This window comes from Trachemys scripta, chromosome 5, assembly GCF_013100865.1.
Source record: "Trachemys scripta elegans isolate TJP31775 chromosome 5, CAS_Tse_1.0, whole genome shotgun sequence".
Lineage (NCBI taxonomy): Eukaryota > Metazoa > Chordata > Testudines > Emydidae > Trachemys > Trachemys scripta.
In genome coordinates this window covers 121,642,588-121,660,820 of record NC_048302.1, presented here as the reverse complement: position 1 = coordinate 121,660,820, position 18,233 = coordinate 121,642,588, and the positions used below count along the sequence as shown (strand labels likewise).

General features: G+C 42.1%; 1 protein-coding gene across 2 annotated transcripts in view; it reads left to right on the top strand.

Annotated features, from left to right (window-relative positions):
* The first annotated feature begins 2,844 nt into the window (after positions 1-2,844).
* NAT8L (N-acetyltransferase 8 like) overlaps positions 2,845-18,233 on the top strand; it is a 57,377-nt gene continuing 41,988 nt past the window's right edge. Inside the window, exons 1-2 of one of the 2 annotated variants that reach the window (XM_034770714.1) lie at positions 2,846-3,319; positions 5,789-5,953. In XM_034770714.1, coding sequence (XP_034626605.1) covers positions 2,986-3,319; positions 5,789-5,953 — 499 coding nt within the window. In that variant the 5' untranslated portion in view covers positions 2,846-2,985. Of the gene's footprint in view, positions 3,320-5,788; positions 5,954-18,233 lie in introns of both variants that reach the window. The other variant, XM_034770715.1, reaches the window with a different exon arrangement.

Genomic DNA, 18,233 nt, shown 5'->3' with positions numbered 1-18,233 from the left:
TCATTTTTGCCAATTCTAGTATATCTTTTTTGAGATAGGACACCCAGAACTGCACACAGTATTCAAGGTGTGGGCATACCATGGATTTATATAGTGACTTTACGATATTTTGTTTTATTAACTAGCCAGTTCCTAATGTTCTGCTGGCTTTTTAGAAAGCTGCTGCACATTGACCAGAGGTTTTCACAGAGAACTATCCATGATGACTCCAAGATCTTTCTTGAGTGGTAACAGCTAACTTAGACCTCATCATTTTATATGTGTAGTTGGGATGATGTTTTCCAATATCCATGACTTTGCACTAATCTACACTGAATTTCATCAATCATTTTGTTGCTCAGTCACCCAGTTGTGAGATCCCTATGTAACTCTTTGTAGTTAGCTTTGCACTTAACTACCTTTGAGTAATTTTGTATCGTCTGTAAACTTCTCCACCTCACTGTTTACCCCCATTTTCCAGCTTATTTATAAGTATGCTGAACAGCACTGGCCCCAGTACAGTTCCCTGGGTGACCATGCTATTTACCTCGCCCCACTGGGAAAACTGACCTTTTTATTCCTACCTTTGTTTCCTAGCTTTTCACCAGTTACTGATCTCATCAATACACTGACCAGCAGCTGTGCTTGTCTTGTTGGCTAGTAAGTTCTCGGCAGCAGTATAAACATAGGGCGATTATAATTCAAGAGTTATGAAACCACAAACATGTCCTTTATTGCCGGGCATTATTCCTATTGTTTGATCTCATGGTTGTTAAAGGAAGAGCAGCTCCATTCGCAGGCACTTAAATTTAAAATCTCTCTGGGTCCAACCCCGCACCATGGTTTGTAGCCAGCGCCTGGTGCTCCAGCCTCTTGCAGTAAAACCCAGCGGGAACTGGCGGCCTGGGGAGAAGGCAGCTCATTCCAGCAGCCCAGGTCCAGCGGGAGAGGCGGGCGGATTGCTCCTTTCTTCTCCGCCCGCATTAATGAAGCTGGAAAGCGCCGTCGCCAGCCCCCTCCCCACGCTCCTCCTCGCCCTCAGCGGCGAGCCGCGCTGCGCGCAAGCCGGTGCCTAAGCCGCTACCTGCACTGAAGCTGCAAGGCGCATGCTTCAAGCGGAGGGAAGGAGGAGGGAGCTGGAGGAGTGGGGGGAGACCAGCGATGCTGTCCCGGCCGGTTTAAACCGGGATAGACTGAGCTGTTGGGCGCTGCGGAGACTAAAGTTCTCCTCCTCCTGCGGGTCCGCTCCCCTCCTCCAGCCACTCCCCCTCCCCAGCTCCTTGTGGGTTGCAGGAGTTGGCGAGTCCGCCTGTTTGAATGGCTTTGCCGAGCCCTAGTTCTCTAGGATGCCCCGAGGGGAGGCTCAGGCCAATGCACACCCCAAGTAACGTGCGGCAGGGTTGTCCCGGGCAGGGAGACCCTCACCCTGTGTGTAGCCGCCAGCGGAGCAAAACGCGCTGCCCTGCTCCCATCATTGTGGGACTGGGGCGCCTCTGCTGGCTACCGCGGGGGCCGGGGCACGGTACTCACCTTCATTGACGCCCGGCTGAACACAATGTGCAGCGCCGTAGTACAAGGCACGGGATTCCAGCTGGGGGGAAAGTTCAGCGCGACCCAAGCGTGTGTGGGGGGGTTGTTTGATGACAACTGAAAACGTTTCTTTTGGTTGTTTTCGGGGGGGCGAGGGGGAGAACTCGCGCGAGCAAAGCAATCCCCTAATGTTTGCTGCACCAAAATCACTTTGAATATTGTTCACGTGGATTCGAGATCGCTGTTTGCTTAGGTGGAGCTGAGCGGTGTATTTTTAGAAATAGGGGCTGGGGGTGGAGAGTGCTGCTTTTATGTGCACGAAGGGAGGAAAGAAAGAGTTAAGCCCCGGAAACTATCCGCAGTGGTGAGTGACTCGCTCTCCCACTCCAGAAAAGCGAACTCCCCTCCGCCTTCCCCAGCTGAATGTGGTCTCCAGCAGGAATAGAGCCAGGTGTTACGTTTTTAAGAAGTAAGCAAATGCATTTAGAAACCAGAATGTTCCCTAACGAAAATTCAAAGTTGTCATCAGTTTGTCATCCCTATCGCTTTTTGATATAAGGCGTTGTTAAGACAATACATACACACCACACATCGTGTTTTATTAACGATACATACTTTGAGACATAAAATTCGAAATCACTACGATTAGGTGCCAAATCAACCTTAAGTTTTCCACTTACCTGAGACCATTAATGAGATTCCATGCTACAGAATAATGAATGTATAGGTATAGATCAGTGGATTTTTAGACAGATGTTCTAGATAACTGGCTATATATGCGCATGATACACAAGAATCTATATAAATACACCCATTTAAATGTATGCAGCATGTATATATATAGCTAGATTTTAGATAGTCACTATTTCTAGAACAATCTGTGCGTGTTTTTCCTACATAGATTTTACTGAAACAAACAGGAATTGGTAGTCTTTTAAGGAGCAGGTAGTTTTCAAGAAGAATTCTAGATTATCTAAATGCCAGACATGGTATGCTGCGAACTCTGCAACGTGTCAACCTGAACCTCAGTCAGAGAGCCCTTGCTAAACAAAGTCAGTCATATTTTTTCCCTCTCCAAGGAGACAGGCCCACCTCTGACAGATCTGCGTCGTACCTGTATACCTCAGCAGGGCTTCGATAGTTACAAGGAGAAGAGGAAATGAAATGCATGCTGTAGTAATGAGCAATAAAACGCAAGGCAAAGGAGGTGTTTCTCCTCCCCACCCCTGGAGATCACATGGTGACCCTTGCCAGCCAATACAAAGGACGCTAGGACCCTGAGGGACCCCCTGATTCCGAATTGCACCGGCTCTGCTGCATTATAAATACTTCTCCAAAACACACTGGCCCTCCTTTCTCGCTTTCTACCCAGCTCCGTTTGTTTCGCACTCATAAAAGCTGCGCCTCACTTATTGCTTGGCGTGTTTTGTTTCTTATTTAAAGCCGGGCTCCTTTTTTGTTTCTCGGCCAGTTTGCATGCATTGTTCGTCTCCCAAAATGGTTTGTGAGACTAAGATTGTGGCGGAAGATCATGAATCCATTTCAGGATCCAAAAAAGATGCGATCATTGTGTCTTCCTCCCAGATGTGGCCCTCCTTATCCGGCTCACCTTCCTCCTCCCCAGCTTCTCTGAGTGGCGTGGAAGGGGATTTCAAGAAAGACAACGTTTATATACGAGAATTTCATCCTTCCGAGCAAGAGGTGGTGCGCCGTATATTTTATGAAGGAATCATGGAAAGGATTCCTAACACCGCATTTAGAGGGTTAAAACACCAGCCCCTCATTCAGTTGATCTATGGGATATTCGCTAGTAAGTATATTCACTTTTTTTTAGGGGCACACTTGTTCAGCAATTTTAATAAAAAGGAAGCGTGATAATAAGATCTGTGTTGAAGGATGGAGAACCCATCCCTGCATCGATCCTATTAATATTTGGTGCAGAATTGCTGTCTCAGTGCTGCTGGTGCTGGAGGGAAAGAAAAGCCGCAGCCTCCGCATCCTATCCTGTCATGGTGCAAAAGTCAGGCCCGTTAAAAAGTCGCAATATTGCAAACAGCGGATCTGTACCTCGGGCGATTGCGAGGAGCAGGAATGAAGCGCTGGATCGCGAGCCACGCTTTGGAGATCACTGCAGAGCGGAGTGTGTGCAACGCCACTAAATGCATCCAGCCTGCAGGCAACGTGTGGGTAGGGCTCCCTGCTTGCATATGGGGTGCGCGTGGCTACTGGCTGGGGGTGGGGAGCGTTCTCTGGGGAGATAAGTTGGGGGCGGATGTTCTCTGCAGGCTCGAGAGGCTGCGTGGTCAAGGGGCTTCTCTCTGGAGGGAGAGGGGCGTGCGGCTGGCTCTGTATGTCAAGAAGAGGTATTAGTGGACTGGGTTTGGGGGCAGGGACTTGCGCGTTCTGCTTCTGCCTGTGTATGTGTGCGCGCAATGGGAGGGGAGAGTCCCTGCAGCTGGTTGGGGAAGGGGGTGCAGCCGGGGTGTGGTATTGTGTGCGTCTCTCTGCACTTGGGGGGAGAAGTGTGTGTATGGGGCGGTGCGGGGGCGGGGGCTCCTCTCTGCAGGCTTGTGGGGGTTTGCTGCCCGGGGCGGTGCGCATGGCGCTTTCTCGGCGCAGCCTGGCAGGAGTGGGACTGGGAGCTGCTGCCGCCTGTGCGGGAGGAGGCGGTGGGGCCCTGCCCGCAGCAGCCAGACCCGCATTTCCAGTTATTCCAGGCCGGGATGCTGCTCTCTGTTGGGGAGGGGGGGAGGTGAAGCGATGAATGGAAGCCGCGCCGCCGCCCGCACCTTTCCCCGCTCTCTCTAGACACCTGGGCGGGGCAGCGGCTGCAGCCGGGTTCCAGCGTTACCTAGAGACCGCCGGGCTCGGGCTCGAAACGCGTTCGAGCGGCTGCAGCTGCTGGGGAACGTTTGACCCAGGCGGTCTCGCGCCACCTCCTGGCTGCAGAGACTGCTGCTGGGGTCGCCCTCCTGCATGCAGCCGCGCGGGGCCCTGACCTCAGCAGGGTCTAGGGGCGAGACGTTGTTTGTAAGCAGCGCGTATTGCAAAGAGCTGCCGGTTTAGTATTCATTCAAAGCTGCGTGCCTTATTAGTTTATTAAACATTGCATCTTCTGGTTTGATGCAAGTTACAAAGCTTCATAAAACGTAGACTAGGCGGGATCCCTGCCTTGGCCAGCTGACAACCGAGAGGAAACTAGATTGTTGGTGCTTGATGGGGTTTAAAATGAAAAAAATTACCTCTGTAAGATAATGTTAGCTGCTATCAATGCAAAAGCTCCCCCGAAGAAAACGCCACGTGGACCCTTTTTTCTCACGCCCTTGCCCTTTGCATGCGGCAAGACAGCTGGGTCCTTCACCTTTTGGGCCAGGGAGAGAGAAGGGAATGATAAAGAAATTAAAGTAACTTTTTGTAATTATTGGTAAGATACTAAATGCACCTGAGAACAATGAAGTCTATGCCCGCCTCTCTCTGTGCCAATGAGATCTAAAGACATCCTTGCTTAAGATTCACAGCTTAAAGTGATAAGTGATGATGGGGCAAGCAGCCATCTCGGTGCTGTCTGCTATATTATTTTCAGTGTCCTGCATTACGTTGCTTCCTGATACTGAAGCAGACTAGTGTAAGGTTTTGGGATGGCTGGCCCTTAGGGACCTTCTGGAAAACCAGTATATTTCCCAGTGACCAAAATAATTAATTAATAAGCACGCAGCTACTGGGTGGTGCAAAATATCTTCCTTAGTCACAGTTGTGCTTTGTCCCCTGTAGTGCTGTGCCAATGAAAAGCCACATGTGGGCATCTTGGTTTTAGTGCTTTGATTTCTCTGCAGGAATTGGTGATGCAGTCAAATCTTGTCTGAGCAGCAATCACAGACATATCTTAATGGAGAGAGACATCTGTCTTTTGATATTTGTGTGAGACAATAATATTTGCAGGATTTTTCAACTGTGGCAAGTTGGATGGGAGTTTTTACAGAAACCACTGCAAAATCCTTCATCAAATGTGATATAATTATTATAGTTGAATTTTTTTAAAGTAAGTTGTGAAGTGGGAGTGTTAAATAAAACTTTTTACAGGCTGTTCTTAAATGAAAAATGTGCTATTAATCTAAAATATGTTGTGAAAATGTAAATTGATTAGCTTTTGTTTATATTGTACAAATGTATGTTATGTCTGTGATTTTTTTTTTTTTTTTAAACGGGTTTGTATTCCGAAATCAACACTAAATTCTCTTTTCTGACAGGTATCGTTTATTTCTCTTCCTTATCTCCATAGTAATATGCTTTGTTGTGACCAAGTCCTTGCTGCTGACCTGCTGTTTGCCCATCTTTCTGATGGGCATGAGGTACTACTTCAGTAGAAAAGTTATCCTCAGCTATCTCGAGTGCGCGCTGCATACGGACATGTCTGATATTGAGAATTATTACATGAAACCACCAGGTGAGTATTAATTCCATGGAGGGAACATTCACCAAATCCTGCTCATGGAAAAATGGCCATTTAATAGCTTTTCTCATGTCAACAGCACTGGGAAATCTTATAAATGGCCAGAATGCAACCTGCTGGCTGCACAAAATATGAGGAACCACCCTAATCTTTAATATGGATATACAGCCCAGGGAGACTACAGGTTCCAGAATGCAATGCTCTCTCAATTTCAGCATTCTAGCATAGTAGCTGAGATCATGGGGAAGCACTGCATGCTGGACCTATAGTTTCCTTGGGATACAGTATTAAAGGTGGTTGCGCCAGTCTGTTCTATTTAATGCGAATTATATCCATTGGACTCTATAAGTTGCCCATGCATCCTACAACTGACGGCATCCAGCACGGGGTGGGAGAGGGAGATGGAAGGAATTTTAGCAAAACTGCTTAGAAGAACCCACATGCATACCACCACTTCAGACTTGGGAGTCATACGTTTTAGTTAGTCTGTATATTTACATGTGTCATTCAAGAAGAACTCCCCATAAACAAGTGTTTTGGAAGAGGTGTGAAGCAGGTAAGTAAAGAGATGCTGTCTATCTGCACATGTGACATACATGTTATGAATATATAAATGTATATGTGTGTGTTATATAATTATTTTTGTTATGTAAATATGTTGTTAAGGTCTCAATTCTCATTAATAGAAAGTGGATTGTCACAGGAATCTGTCAAAGAAACAGAGGAAAGGGAAAACCTTGTATTTAAATTATATATTTTTTTGTTTTCATTTATGATCGGCACCAATATATAGGGATATTTGAGTCCCCTTGATCGCTAATATGGGTGATTAATATTTGAGGCTACAAATATTTCATTAATGACTGGTTAGGAGTGCAAAGCTAATGGCCAGTAACTTTCTGAAGCCAGGTTGTTCTCGCTACTGTAGACTTTTTTTAATGTGTTTTCATTTCCCCCCTGCAACATAGCTATTCTGCAAGTGCAAGATTCTCTACTGGCCATTTCTAGAGGATTAACATATTATAGTACAACAATCAAGTACATGTTTTCTCTTCATTTCCAACATTCAGTATTTTTAAAAATGGTTCATTCTGTAATAAAAATATTAATACGCCTTTGAACAATTTCTTTCAGATCTTGTTTCTCATCTAAATACATTAAGTGGTTCTCACTAATATTATGTCTGATTCTACGGTGTCTAATTTAAATTGGGAAGATCTGTGTTATATAGCAATTGACTGATTTGGGGCGGATGTATAGTGTGCATGTAATTAAAATGTCAAACTTCATTAAAGGAGGTGCAACCTTAAAAATAAGGGTTCAAACTGAAAAATGTTTAACCTCTGCAGTGGTTATTAATGAAAGAAAGTAGTGTGGGATCTTGTGCAGCTTTTGTGAAAAGTGATCTGGAATTCTTGACAAAGGGTATAATCTGAATTTGAAAAGTGTTTTTAGACATGCATCTTTCATTAACCCTTGTGAGTTGTATGGCTAACGCTGAAGTTATGAATCTCAATGAATATATTTACAAAATTAGCATGTATAGAAAATGAAGATAGAAAATGTACTCCGATGAAGAGTGAGAAACGTCAGTAGTATTTGCTTTACATTAGTACGGAGAACAAGTGATCAGGGCAATCACATTCTCACTATGAATGAGACACAACTGATTTTTACAGCATTACACTCTGCCTTCATTTACTGACATCATGGGTCATTCAATTTTGGAATAAACTCATGGACTTCCCTCTTGGTTTAATCTGTCAGAATTTAAACATGGGTAGGCAGGGTTCAAATGTGCCTTGAATGGCCGGCTTACGCCAGATTTATGGTATCGGTACTGCTTATTAAAGGGTTGCTCATGTCAGAAATGTTGAACAAGTTGGCACAATTCATAGCCGCTGCTGAGGAGAGCTTCAGGGCTAGAACAGGATTGAAACTTCAGGTCAGGACTGAGGGAGGCTTAGTGGTGAAGCCATTAGGTGCAAGCTTTATTATACTGTGTGAGGAAGCTTCCAATGCACCTACCTATTCAATGTGAACCCTATCTAATGCTAACTGGCCTTGGTTTCATGAGCATTAAATTCACCCTTCCCTCTTATTCCCAAAACATATACAGCTTTCAGTTTCACACTCCCTCCCTTTGATTTAAGGTATCAAGACGAACTGTCCCTTTTCCAGCGCTGCCACGAATCTGGTAGGCTTTTGAGATTTTAATGTTTGCTTACATCCTGGAGGTAGCTTGGAGTGTGGATGAGTAGTCAGTTGTATGCCAAGCCAATTATATTCTATCAGTTTGTGCAACATGCAGACATTGTGATGATATACAAATTCCAATCACAAGTATTTTATTTCTCATAATCTGCTGTTCGGACACAAGCCACACATTATTACAGTGCTCTCAAATGAAAAGTGCTGGCTTCCTATTACAATTTGTACGGTACTGACAGCAACTACATACATAATTTGCTAACACCCTTTCTGAAACCAAGGTGTGAGTGAACTCCCATAAGTTTCACAAGCTCACCAGAATCTTCTGTATTCTCCATTATTTTGCTTAAAACTGGATTTAAATCCCTTTATTTTTCCATGAAAATATTCCTATATCATCACCAGACTTGCAAACCTTTCTCTGCATGTATGGAGGGAATACGTGCTGTCCTCAGGACTGAGTGAAAAAACACAAATACTAGAGAATCATAATATTTGAATGGAACATAAACATCAAGACAGATAAACGTTAAGGCTGGGATTTTCAAATACTTGGTCCCCAACTCCCATTAAATTCAATGAGTTAGGTGCCTAACTCCTTTAGGCTCCTTGGATAATCACTTTGTAAGTGCTTGCTATTTTTGAATTTGAACATGGAGGATATGGGGACAATGCTTGTTTCATACAATGGTACATCAGAAAAAGGACAGATGGCCAGTCTTGAAACTTGCTAGAACCATAATGTCTGATCATGCTGTCATTGAAGAAGTTTTGTTATTAACTTCGATGGGATCAGGATTATTTATTTGTAGTGCACTAGCACGTGGAGGCCCTAATGAGGAGCAGAGCCCTGTTGTACAGTGAGATGTACAGACGTGGTATATATGACAGTTATATGCCAGATATAGCAATAGCCCCCAGTGAACAAATATGACAAAACGCTGTTTAAAAATGACCCAAAAGATCTGATGTATAGAGGACTCAGTAGGCAGTATATGGGGCACTTTTACAGACACTAACCAGAAAGGCAACAAGGAGTCTGGTGGCACCTTCAAGACTAACAGATTTATTTGGGCATAAGCTTTTGTGGGTAAAAAACCTACTTCTTCAGATGCATGGAGAAACCAGAAAGGATACAGCTTCCAATGGGTGTTGGGTTCCTAACTCCCTTAGGCTGTTTTGAAATCCCAGCCGGAGTAATTACTAAAGGAAGCTTTGAAAGGAATTGCCTCTGTTGCTATTTCATGACCTTTGGTATAGATGCATTACTTACTTACTCACCAGGCTTAAAGACCCAATGTTCAGCAATTCTTTGCATTATTGGCATGTTGGGTTATTTTTTCTTTCCTCGTGTTTTGTAGAGAAGCTGTTTCTCTCTGATCCACTGGTCCCAAATGTATTTTAGTTATTGCTTGTTTTTAAATTTTCTCTAGTGATCAGATACTTGGAGATGGGTTTGGTATATACAGATAAATACATAATGCTGATCGGAGTGTTGCAGAAGTAGATTTAACAAAACTCTATTTTTCAGTTTTCTCTCCTACTTGCCCCATTATTTAGGACCTGATCCAGCAAAGCATTTATGCACACACTTAACTGTAAGCACACGAGTACTGCAACTGACTTTAATAGGATACTTATATGGTTAGTACTCTCCTGGGTTGGGGATTTAGTGCATAAGAGCAGATTGTTAAAACACCTTGATGCTGTAAATAATCTTGTCTCTCTAATTTAAAAAATGTGAAAAGAATAACCTTTCATGTTTGAAACGGTAGCATTGTCATTCTCTTCTCAGAAAGAGTAGTGGGGAAAACATTACAGATGACAGAGCATCATTGTTAATTGTGAGTGACCTGGGTTTTAGTGTAAAGAAATGAATCTTTATTACCTGTCAGGGAAATTGATGAGCTGAATTTTGGAAAGTGACTAGCCTTACCTTTAATGATAGATTCATTTGTCTGTCTTTAGAAAATTTCTGAGTCTAATGTTGTCGTATGTGGGCTCTATGATGTAATTAAGTTTTTAAATCCGTAGTTGCAACAGTGAGAAGTTAATTTGAAATTGAACCCTGCCTTTAGTAGTTCTTAACATAAATGAGTTGTGCACAGCTGGGTTTTTGTGTACAGTACTTTTGTGGTATGATAGTTTTGTTGCCTAATCAATTTCACAGTGTCTCCTTAAGTTTTAACTGTACCATTCTTTCACAGTTTTGTTTTGTATATTTTTGCAGTGGCTCAGAATTCTTCAAAGATTGGGATCTTGACTGGAAAACCAATGGAAAATTAAATAGTTGCCACTAAAAAGGATGATCACTTTTAATCCAAGTAGATCTAGCCTTTCTATCATTTGAATTTTGGTTAAATGTGTTAAAATCTGACATTAGCCTGGCTACTTAGGATTTTTCTGTATTCTGAGTTGCTGCAACTTATAAACTGATGCAAAAGAATATGAACACACTCCTATTTCAGTTTAAGTTGACCAGGAATAGGTTTAATCTAAAGTGAAGTAAGCTACTCTTAGATTGAAATGACAGGCGTTTATACTGGTTTATCTAAACCATTTGAACTGAATTTATTTAACTAAATTGGTGCAGGCTTTCAGAGTTACCAGCTAAGTCAGTGGGATAGACTGTGATCTTGTCTTACATGCTCAGGCAGGAGAGTAAGGGGACATAAGACCCTGCCCTCCTGAATCCAGGTCTGGTGCTGAGCACAGCCCCCACATTCCCCGTTCCCTCCACCGTTTTCCCCTACAAGGAAATGGGCAGAGCATGTACCGCTGTCCTAAATGCACCAGTGGGCAGAGTTAGGCTGGCACAAGGGGGAATGTAAGATGCACCCTGTATGCAAGAAAAAGGAGCAAGGGAGAAGTGACTCAAGTACAATTTCTTCCAGGGCTCTTCCTTGAGTGGCACAGCTAGACAGGGCAGAGACGCAGGCCCCATCCTACTTCAGTGAATTTGATAGAAGTTTTGCCAGTATTGAGAGTTTATTCTAGTCCTAGCTGAGATCAGAAATTTGTCCAGTGAGTTTATTTGTCAGTTAACTAAGTAGTGGGTCAGTTACATAGAGGAGTATTGGTAACTTATTTTATCTCGGAATTTTCTTTTTGGTGGCTTCTTGTCTAGCCAGAGATCAGAGAATTCTGTGCTTTATGCTGTCGTTCTTGGGCCTGCTTCCTCTCATTTTTCAATGGGTTTATGCCACTGGAACACCATTTATCTCCTCACCAGTTTAGAGAGTTCAGAACCTGACCCCTTGATTTTAAATGAAGGGCCCCAGCCTGAAAAAATTTCATGGGCAGGTAGCCGTATTGCATACAGTAGAGTTGTGCTGGGTATGTCTACACGGCAAAGAAAAACCCACAACTGGCCTGTGCCAGCTGACTTGGGTTGTGAGGCTGTTTTTAATACTGTATAGACTTATGGGTGTGGGCTGCAGCCTGGGTGTTCGGACCCTCCCACCCCACCGGGTCCTAGAGGATCCTAGAGATTCTTTTATGTTGAGAAGTGAGATCCTTAAAACTATTTTGAAACCCTCACACAATTGCTTTATTAAAGAAGATGAAGGTAGTAACACCTGTAGTTAAAATTGCCTGATATTTTCCATTATAAGGCTCTGTTTTGCCCAATTTAAACTGTTTGGGCTGAAATTTTCCATGCTAGGTGGGTGTCTGCCTCAGGTTGATAGGATTTATTTATTTTATTTTTCTTTGAAAAAAATTTAACAAAAACAGGTCAGCTGTTTCCAAGAGTGAGATTAGAGAAAAATATGTTTTGCCATGTTAACAAATTGGTTGTAATATTCCCTCCTCTTCTCTCCCCCCCCCCCCGAGATTGTTGTATAACTTCATTGGTGTGTTAGATACAGAAACTCAGGGCTACCACAATTAAAGTGTTATCTCCTTTGAAGTGCCATATATATATTTTTTTTAATTGCCCACCTGAGCTTGGAAAAAAATAAAGTCCCCAAAGTAAAGGTTGAAATGCTGCAAAGTTTGATGTCATCTGTTCATTTTGCCTAATTAGGGTGTTGAGTTTCTTCAAGAGCATGATTGCATATGTGCAAATGGGACAGAAATGCATTATCAAGCTGCATCCCTCAGCTTTGTCTGTCTTCCATTTTTGCTAAATGGTACATTTTGCAATATGCAATAACAAATTATTTTTGTGTTACTAGAAAACCTGGATTAAAATATAGCCCATAATTGTACACCCTGCTTATTTTCTTTTCTACTTTGTAACTGTATATATAAATATGAAAGAATATATTAAATAGGTACTTATCTAAATTAGTAATGGGATTGGTGGGTTGTGATTTTTTTTTTTTTTAATCCAATAACAAGCCATGTGTTATAAGGTTTTTAATAGCCCCCATATATAAAAGTGCCATTAATTAAACTGTAATGCTGCAAGTTTCAACTGGAGTAAAGTAGACATCAGCAGTTACTCAGAGGTAATTATTTTTTCAAGACTTTCAAACAAAAGCAACTCAAGGACATTTTAAAAGTAAAATTACAGTAGCATCATTCATTTCTATTTGCTCTACATCTTAGTAGCTTTTAAAAACACTTTGATTTCTCATAAAATTTTCTGACTCCATTCTACTAGCCAGCTTCTCTTGTGTGTATTAATATATGTCCTAAGGGGCCGTGTGGAAATATAATACCCAGTTTGAAAGTGAAGCATTGGCATCAATGGCTGCAACCAGAGGCTGGCTGGCTGATTAATGGCTTTTTTTTTTAATTTATTATTTTTTTTCCCCCCAGTTGCATGTTTGTCCTCTTCTCCCTCCTCTCATCCCTTTGCTTAGGAATAATCGTCAAAATGGGTGCCTAAAAGTTTGGTTCCTAGCCTAAGATTTTCAAAGATGGTCTTAAAATTAGGCGCTGTGCTTAGGTACCTAAATAAGTGGCAAAATTTTCAGAAGTGCTGACGCCTTTTGAGACACAACTTTGGATTTAGGAGTCTGATTTTTAGTGCCTGTTTTTAAAATCTGCACCCTTAAGAGCCAGATAGGCAAAATCAATGAGTGTTAGGCATCTCCTTGCTTTTGAAAGTCCCAGTGGGTGCCTATCTGCATCTTTAGGCGCCTTAATACCTTTGAAAATCTGGCCCTACATCCTTATTAAATAAAAGTTCTGATTTTCAAAAGTGCCAAAACCTATTTGTTCCCGTTGACTTCAATGAGAGGTAGTGCGTGGGTACTCAGTGTCATTTACATATAAGATGCCTATGTAGATTTAGGAACCTAAGTTTAGACACTTATTTTTTGAAAATTTTGGCTGTACTGTCCATGATTGTCTCTAACACAGGATTTCTTTTTGTATTGCAGTATTACTGAAGATTTTTTAACAATCACAATAAAGCTGTGTACTGCTACATCATCAGATATAATCCCAGACTACTGCAGGGCAGAGCAAAATAGCCAAACATTTTGTCAGTACCTGGTTCTGTAGCTAGTAGAGCACTGTAAAGCCTTTGGTTGTGCTCCCCCCCCCCCCTTTTTTTTTAGACCTAAGGAATAAAGTGGAAAGTTCACCAGTGGTTCATAGCATAGTTTTAGTTTATTCTTGTAAGAAGCAAGGAATTACTCCAGAATCTTGTTCTGACAAGTGCTTAGTGAGATCATTCTTTAATCTTCTGATCTAAAACCAGCAAAAAGTCTCCCCCCCCCGCCCACATCTGTTATTCCTATTCAGTGCCAATCATGATACAACTTTTGATAATGGCAAAATGAAATCACTAAAAAGCTTCAGTTATGCTTTATTATAATAATTTAACATTTATAATACAGTTTATAATGCTCTAATATATGATATAGATATGAGTGGTAAGTGTTGTAGATGGTAATACACATGTGATTCTTAGGCTTAGGGCATATCTATACTACAGGCACTGCAGTGGTACAGCTGCCACTGGGCCTCTGTAGTGTAGACTTTTCCTAGGGGTTTTCGTGTCAGGATAGGGAATCTGCATTGACCATTGACGTAGCTGCGTCTACACTTGGGGTAAAGTCGGTTTAACTATGGTGCTCTGAGGTGTGGATTTTTTACACCCCAAAGCGACATAGCTAGATTGAGCTAAATTTTAAAGTGTAGACCAGGGCTATAAGGGTATGTCTAAACAGCAAAAGCTGTGTGCAGGCTAGCCTACTTGAGCTCCCTTGCATCCAGCTAGTTTGGGTAACAGTAGCACAACATGGGTTTCAGAATGTGCTAGCAAGCAGAGTACCTGTCCAGGATGTGTGCCAGGCATGTACTGCCTGTGCTGAAGACTGCGCTGCCCTGTCTTCACTGCTGCTGTTACCTGCACTAGCTGGATTTGAGTTAGCTCGGGCAAGCTAGTCCATGCATAGCCTTTGCTGTGTAGACATACTCTGGTGTTAGATGATCATAAGACAAGTTTATAAGCAGCCTGTTGACCTGTTGGACTCTCTCAATCAGTTGATTAACCGTTTATTAAAACATCTGCTAATCATTTAATCTTTTTATAAGCAATTTTTCAATGTATCCTCAATATAAAATTTGACCAAAGTCTCTCTTAAGAATGGAAAGTGTAGAATTACGTGGTAGGAAATGACAATTCTGACTTCTTACAGGTGTGAGAACTCCTACAACTTAACAGCAAGTTAGGGTTTGATATTTTTTTAAACCTAATTCTGCAAGTAGAAAAATATGAATTCTTAAAAATGGATCACAGAAAAGATTCGTTTGGCTTTGTGTATTTAAAAAAAAAATCAACTGAACAGGACTTTACTATTGGAAAATATGGATTAAAACACTATAGAATCATAGAATATCAGGGTTGGAAGGGACCTCAGGAGGTCATCTAGTCCAACCCCCTGCTCAAAACAGGAACAATCCCCAGACAGATTTTTGCCTCAGATCCCTCAAGGATTGAACTCTCAACCCTGGGTTTAGCAGGCCAATGGTCAAACCACTGAGCTATAAGAATTCTGGAAATATAAAGCAAACAACCAGCAGGTAGTTTTTCTTTTCTTTTCTTTTCTTTTCTTTTCTTTTCTTTTCTTTTAAAGTGACTATGTGGCTTGTGTGAGATACCTAACTGTTATGAGTGGAAACGGAGTTTTCTCTCTCTGAGAGACAAAGAGATCCAGAATCACAAGTGGCAAGTATGGAAGCTTCTCCGGCTCTGTCCCATCAATGTACTTGAACCTGACTTGGTAGCCACCCCCATGGATGAGAGTACTTACCTTTCTGCATATGCAGTTGTAGGTCTCACTGCTAGTTGCGTTTTGTGATGGAACAGCTGTCCACCAGAAAGTGACCACCACCACATCTCTCATACAATAGAGATCTGAACAGCTGTTACATAATTCAATAGTAGTGTTGAATGATTGGTGACTGGTTACTAAGTCTCTGGGTTATCTTCTACCTGTCCTTCTTTTTCTTCCCTCCCCATCCCCCCAGTGCTTTCAGTGTATGATCAGCAAGTTATGTCCCACTAGTCAGCTAAAATAGACAGCATCTCTAATTTCTATAATTCTGTTAGGCTATCTTGTCCATCCCCATGTCATATTCTCCAGTGAATTTGGACTTGTTTTGAAGTTTTTGTAACCATGGAGGTTTCCCACATTTTGTTAGGGTGATGGTTCCACAGCCCAGGAAATTTCTCCCTGCTTTCCCTCTTTCTCTGCCCCCCCCCCGCCCCCTGCCAAGGTCTTTCTTTCCTTGGAGTTTACAATGTTCAGATACTTGTGGATGCTTATCATAGTGCCTCTTCATTTATATGGAAAATGAGAACATACAGAGTTATAATAAATATTTAAAAAAAAACCCCAACAGTACACTACTAAGAGGTCTAGAAGGGATATAAATCCTCATGTTTCAGAGCATAAAGCAGCCTCTTAATACATGGAGGGTAGGAGAACACTTTCCTTGGAGCCAGTTTAACTGCAGACAGCTAGGGTTTCTTGCCCCTTCCTCTAAAGTGCCCAGTGCTAGTCACTGTCAAATAGAGAAACTGAACTAGACGGACCACTGGTTCAATACAGCGTGACAGTCCTATGAGAAGGATAAGTACAATCAGAACTATAGGAAGTAGTTCTATAGGACATGTAAAAGAACCACTGAAATCAAGAGTGCAAAAGAGACATGTCTCATGGGATGGTTGTTGGTTTTAGGAGGTTTCCAGGTACTTACAAATCTTGCTTAGCTTACGAAATGTAGAAAAATCAGTCAATTGTAATATAGTTGTAGGCTATTGGTTATTTTGTTCTTTTCATTGATTCCCCCAGAGAACAAGATAACAGCATCAGAAATACTGCATAACACTACTAGTGGAACACTGGAGAAGACCTAGACTATATAGTCTTCCAAAATAAAATAAAGTAAATAATAAAATAGTCCTGAGCAGCTTTTGATACCATCGAGACAAAAACCAAATGTAGAGCACCTGCCATTTCCAGGCACTAATCCGTCCAAGCACTCACCAGGCTTAAACAGGCTTAGCTAAAGAGTAAGCCATTGTGGCACTATCTGAGTTTATAAAGCTAGTGGTATAACAGTTTTCTAAAACTCTGTAAGGCTGAAAACCAGGGAATGTTAGTGATGTAAAAAAAGGGCGATTAACAGTGGTCAGGTGGAATTAAAAAGTCCAAACTGTTTAAAAGATGTATTCTTTAAAGTGTCATTTCAAACTTCTCCTGCCTCTGAAGTCAACTAGATTCACTTAATGGGTCTGGAAAAAATAATCTGGTTTTGTTTCAGAACCTGCAGGTGTTCCAAGGGTCACATCAAGCTGTGTCTTTCAGCATCTCAAAGGCCGTGGTTTTCATTCAGGAGAAAGGCTCTGAAAATGTTTATCCAAAAAATTCACTTCTGGGCTGAGATGGAAGTAGGAGAAAGTTCAGATTAAAGGCCTAATTCAGCAAAGTGCTTAAGTACAAGCCTAACTTCAGTTGCATGCTTAAATCCAGTTGTTGTCAGTGAGAGTCAAGCTCATGCTTTGTGCTTCTCTGACTAGAGATGGGATTACTTGTTTACTTTAGGGTAAGGCATTGCTGAATCAGGGCCAACATTTTGTGGAGGTTTTCCTCTTTTGTTCTTTTCATATTTTTTGTGGCCATGTCTATACTACAGAGTTAAGTCGACTTCATGTAAATCGACATCAAGCCTCCGATTTAAGCAAGTTGATCTTGCGTGTCCACACTAGGCTCATTGTGTCAGGGGAGTGCATTCTTGCTAGCAGGGTTTTCATTGATGCATGGAGCACTGCACTGTGGGTAGCTATCCCAAAGTGCACATAGCCAAGTGGAATTCTGGGTTGGGCTTGCAGTGCCTTATGGAACCAAAACATTGGCACGGGTGGTTATGAGAACATGGTATTAGCTTCCCACGATGCACTTACCTCCACCCTCCTTCCTTCCCTCCCTCCTTGAAATCAACGGCAAACAAACCAAGCCTTTTTCGTGCCTTTTTTTGCAAGCTAGGGTTACCCGTGCAGATGCCATAGCACGATAAGCATGGACCCTGCTCAGCTGTTGTGAGCATTACAAATACCTTGCGCCTTATCCTGCAGCATTTACACAGCCGATATAAGAAGAACAGGAGTACTTGTGGCACCTTAGAGACTAACAAATTTATTAGAGCATAAGCTTTTGTGGACTACAGCCCACTTCTTCGGATGCATATAGAATGGAACATATAATGAGGAGATATATATACACACATACAGAGAGCATAAACAGGTGGGAGTTGTCTTACCAACTCTGAGAGGCCAATTAATTAAGAGAAAAAAAACTTTTGAAGTGATAATCAAGCTAGCCGAGTACAGACAGTGTGATAAGAAGTGTGAGAGTACTTACAAGGGGAGATAGAGTCAACGTTTGTAATGGCTCAGCCATTCCCAGTCCTTATTCAAACCGGAGTTGATTGTGTCTAGTTTGCATATCAATTCTAGCTCTGCAGTCTCTCTTTGGAGTCTGTTTTTGAAGTTTTTCTGTTGTAATATAGCCACCCGCAGGTCTGTCACTGAATGACCAGACAGGTTAAAGTGTTCTCCCACTGGTTTTTGAGTATTTTGATTCCTGATGTCAGATTT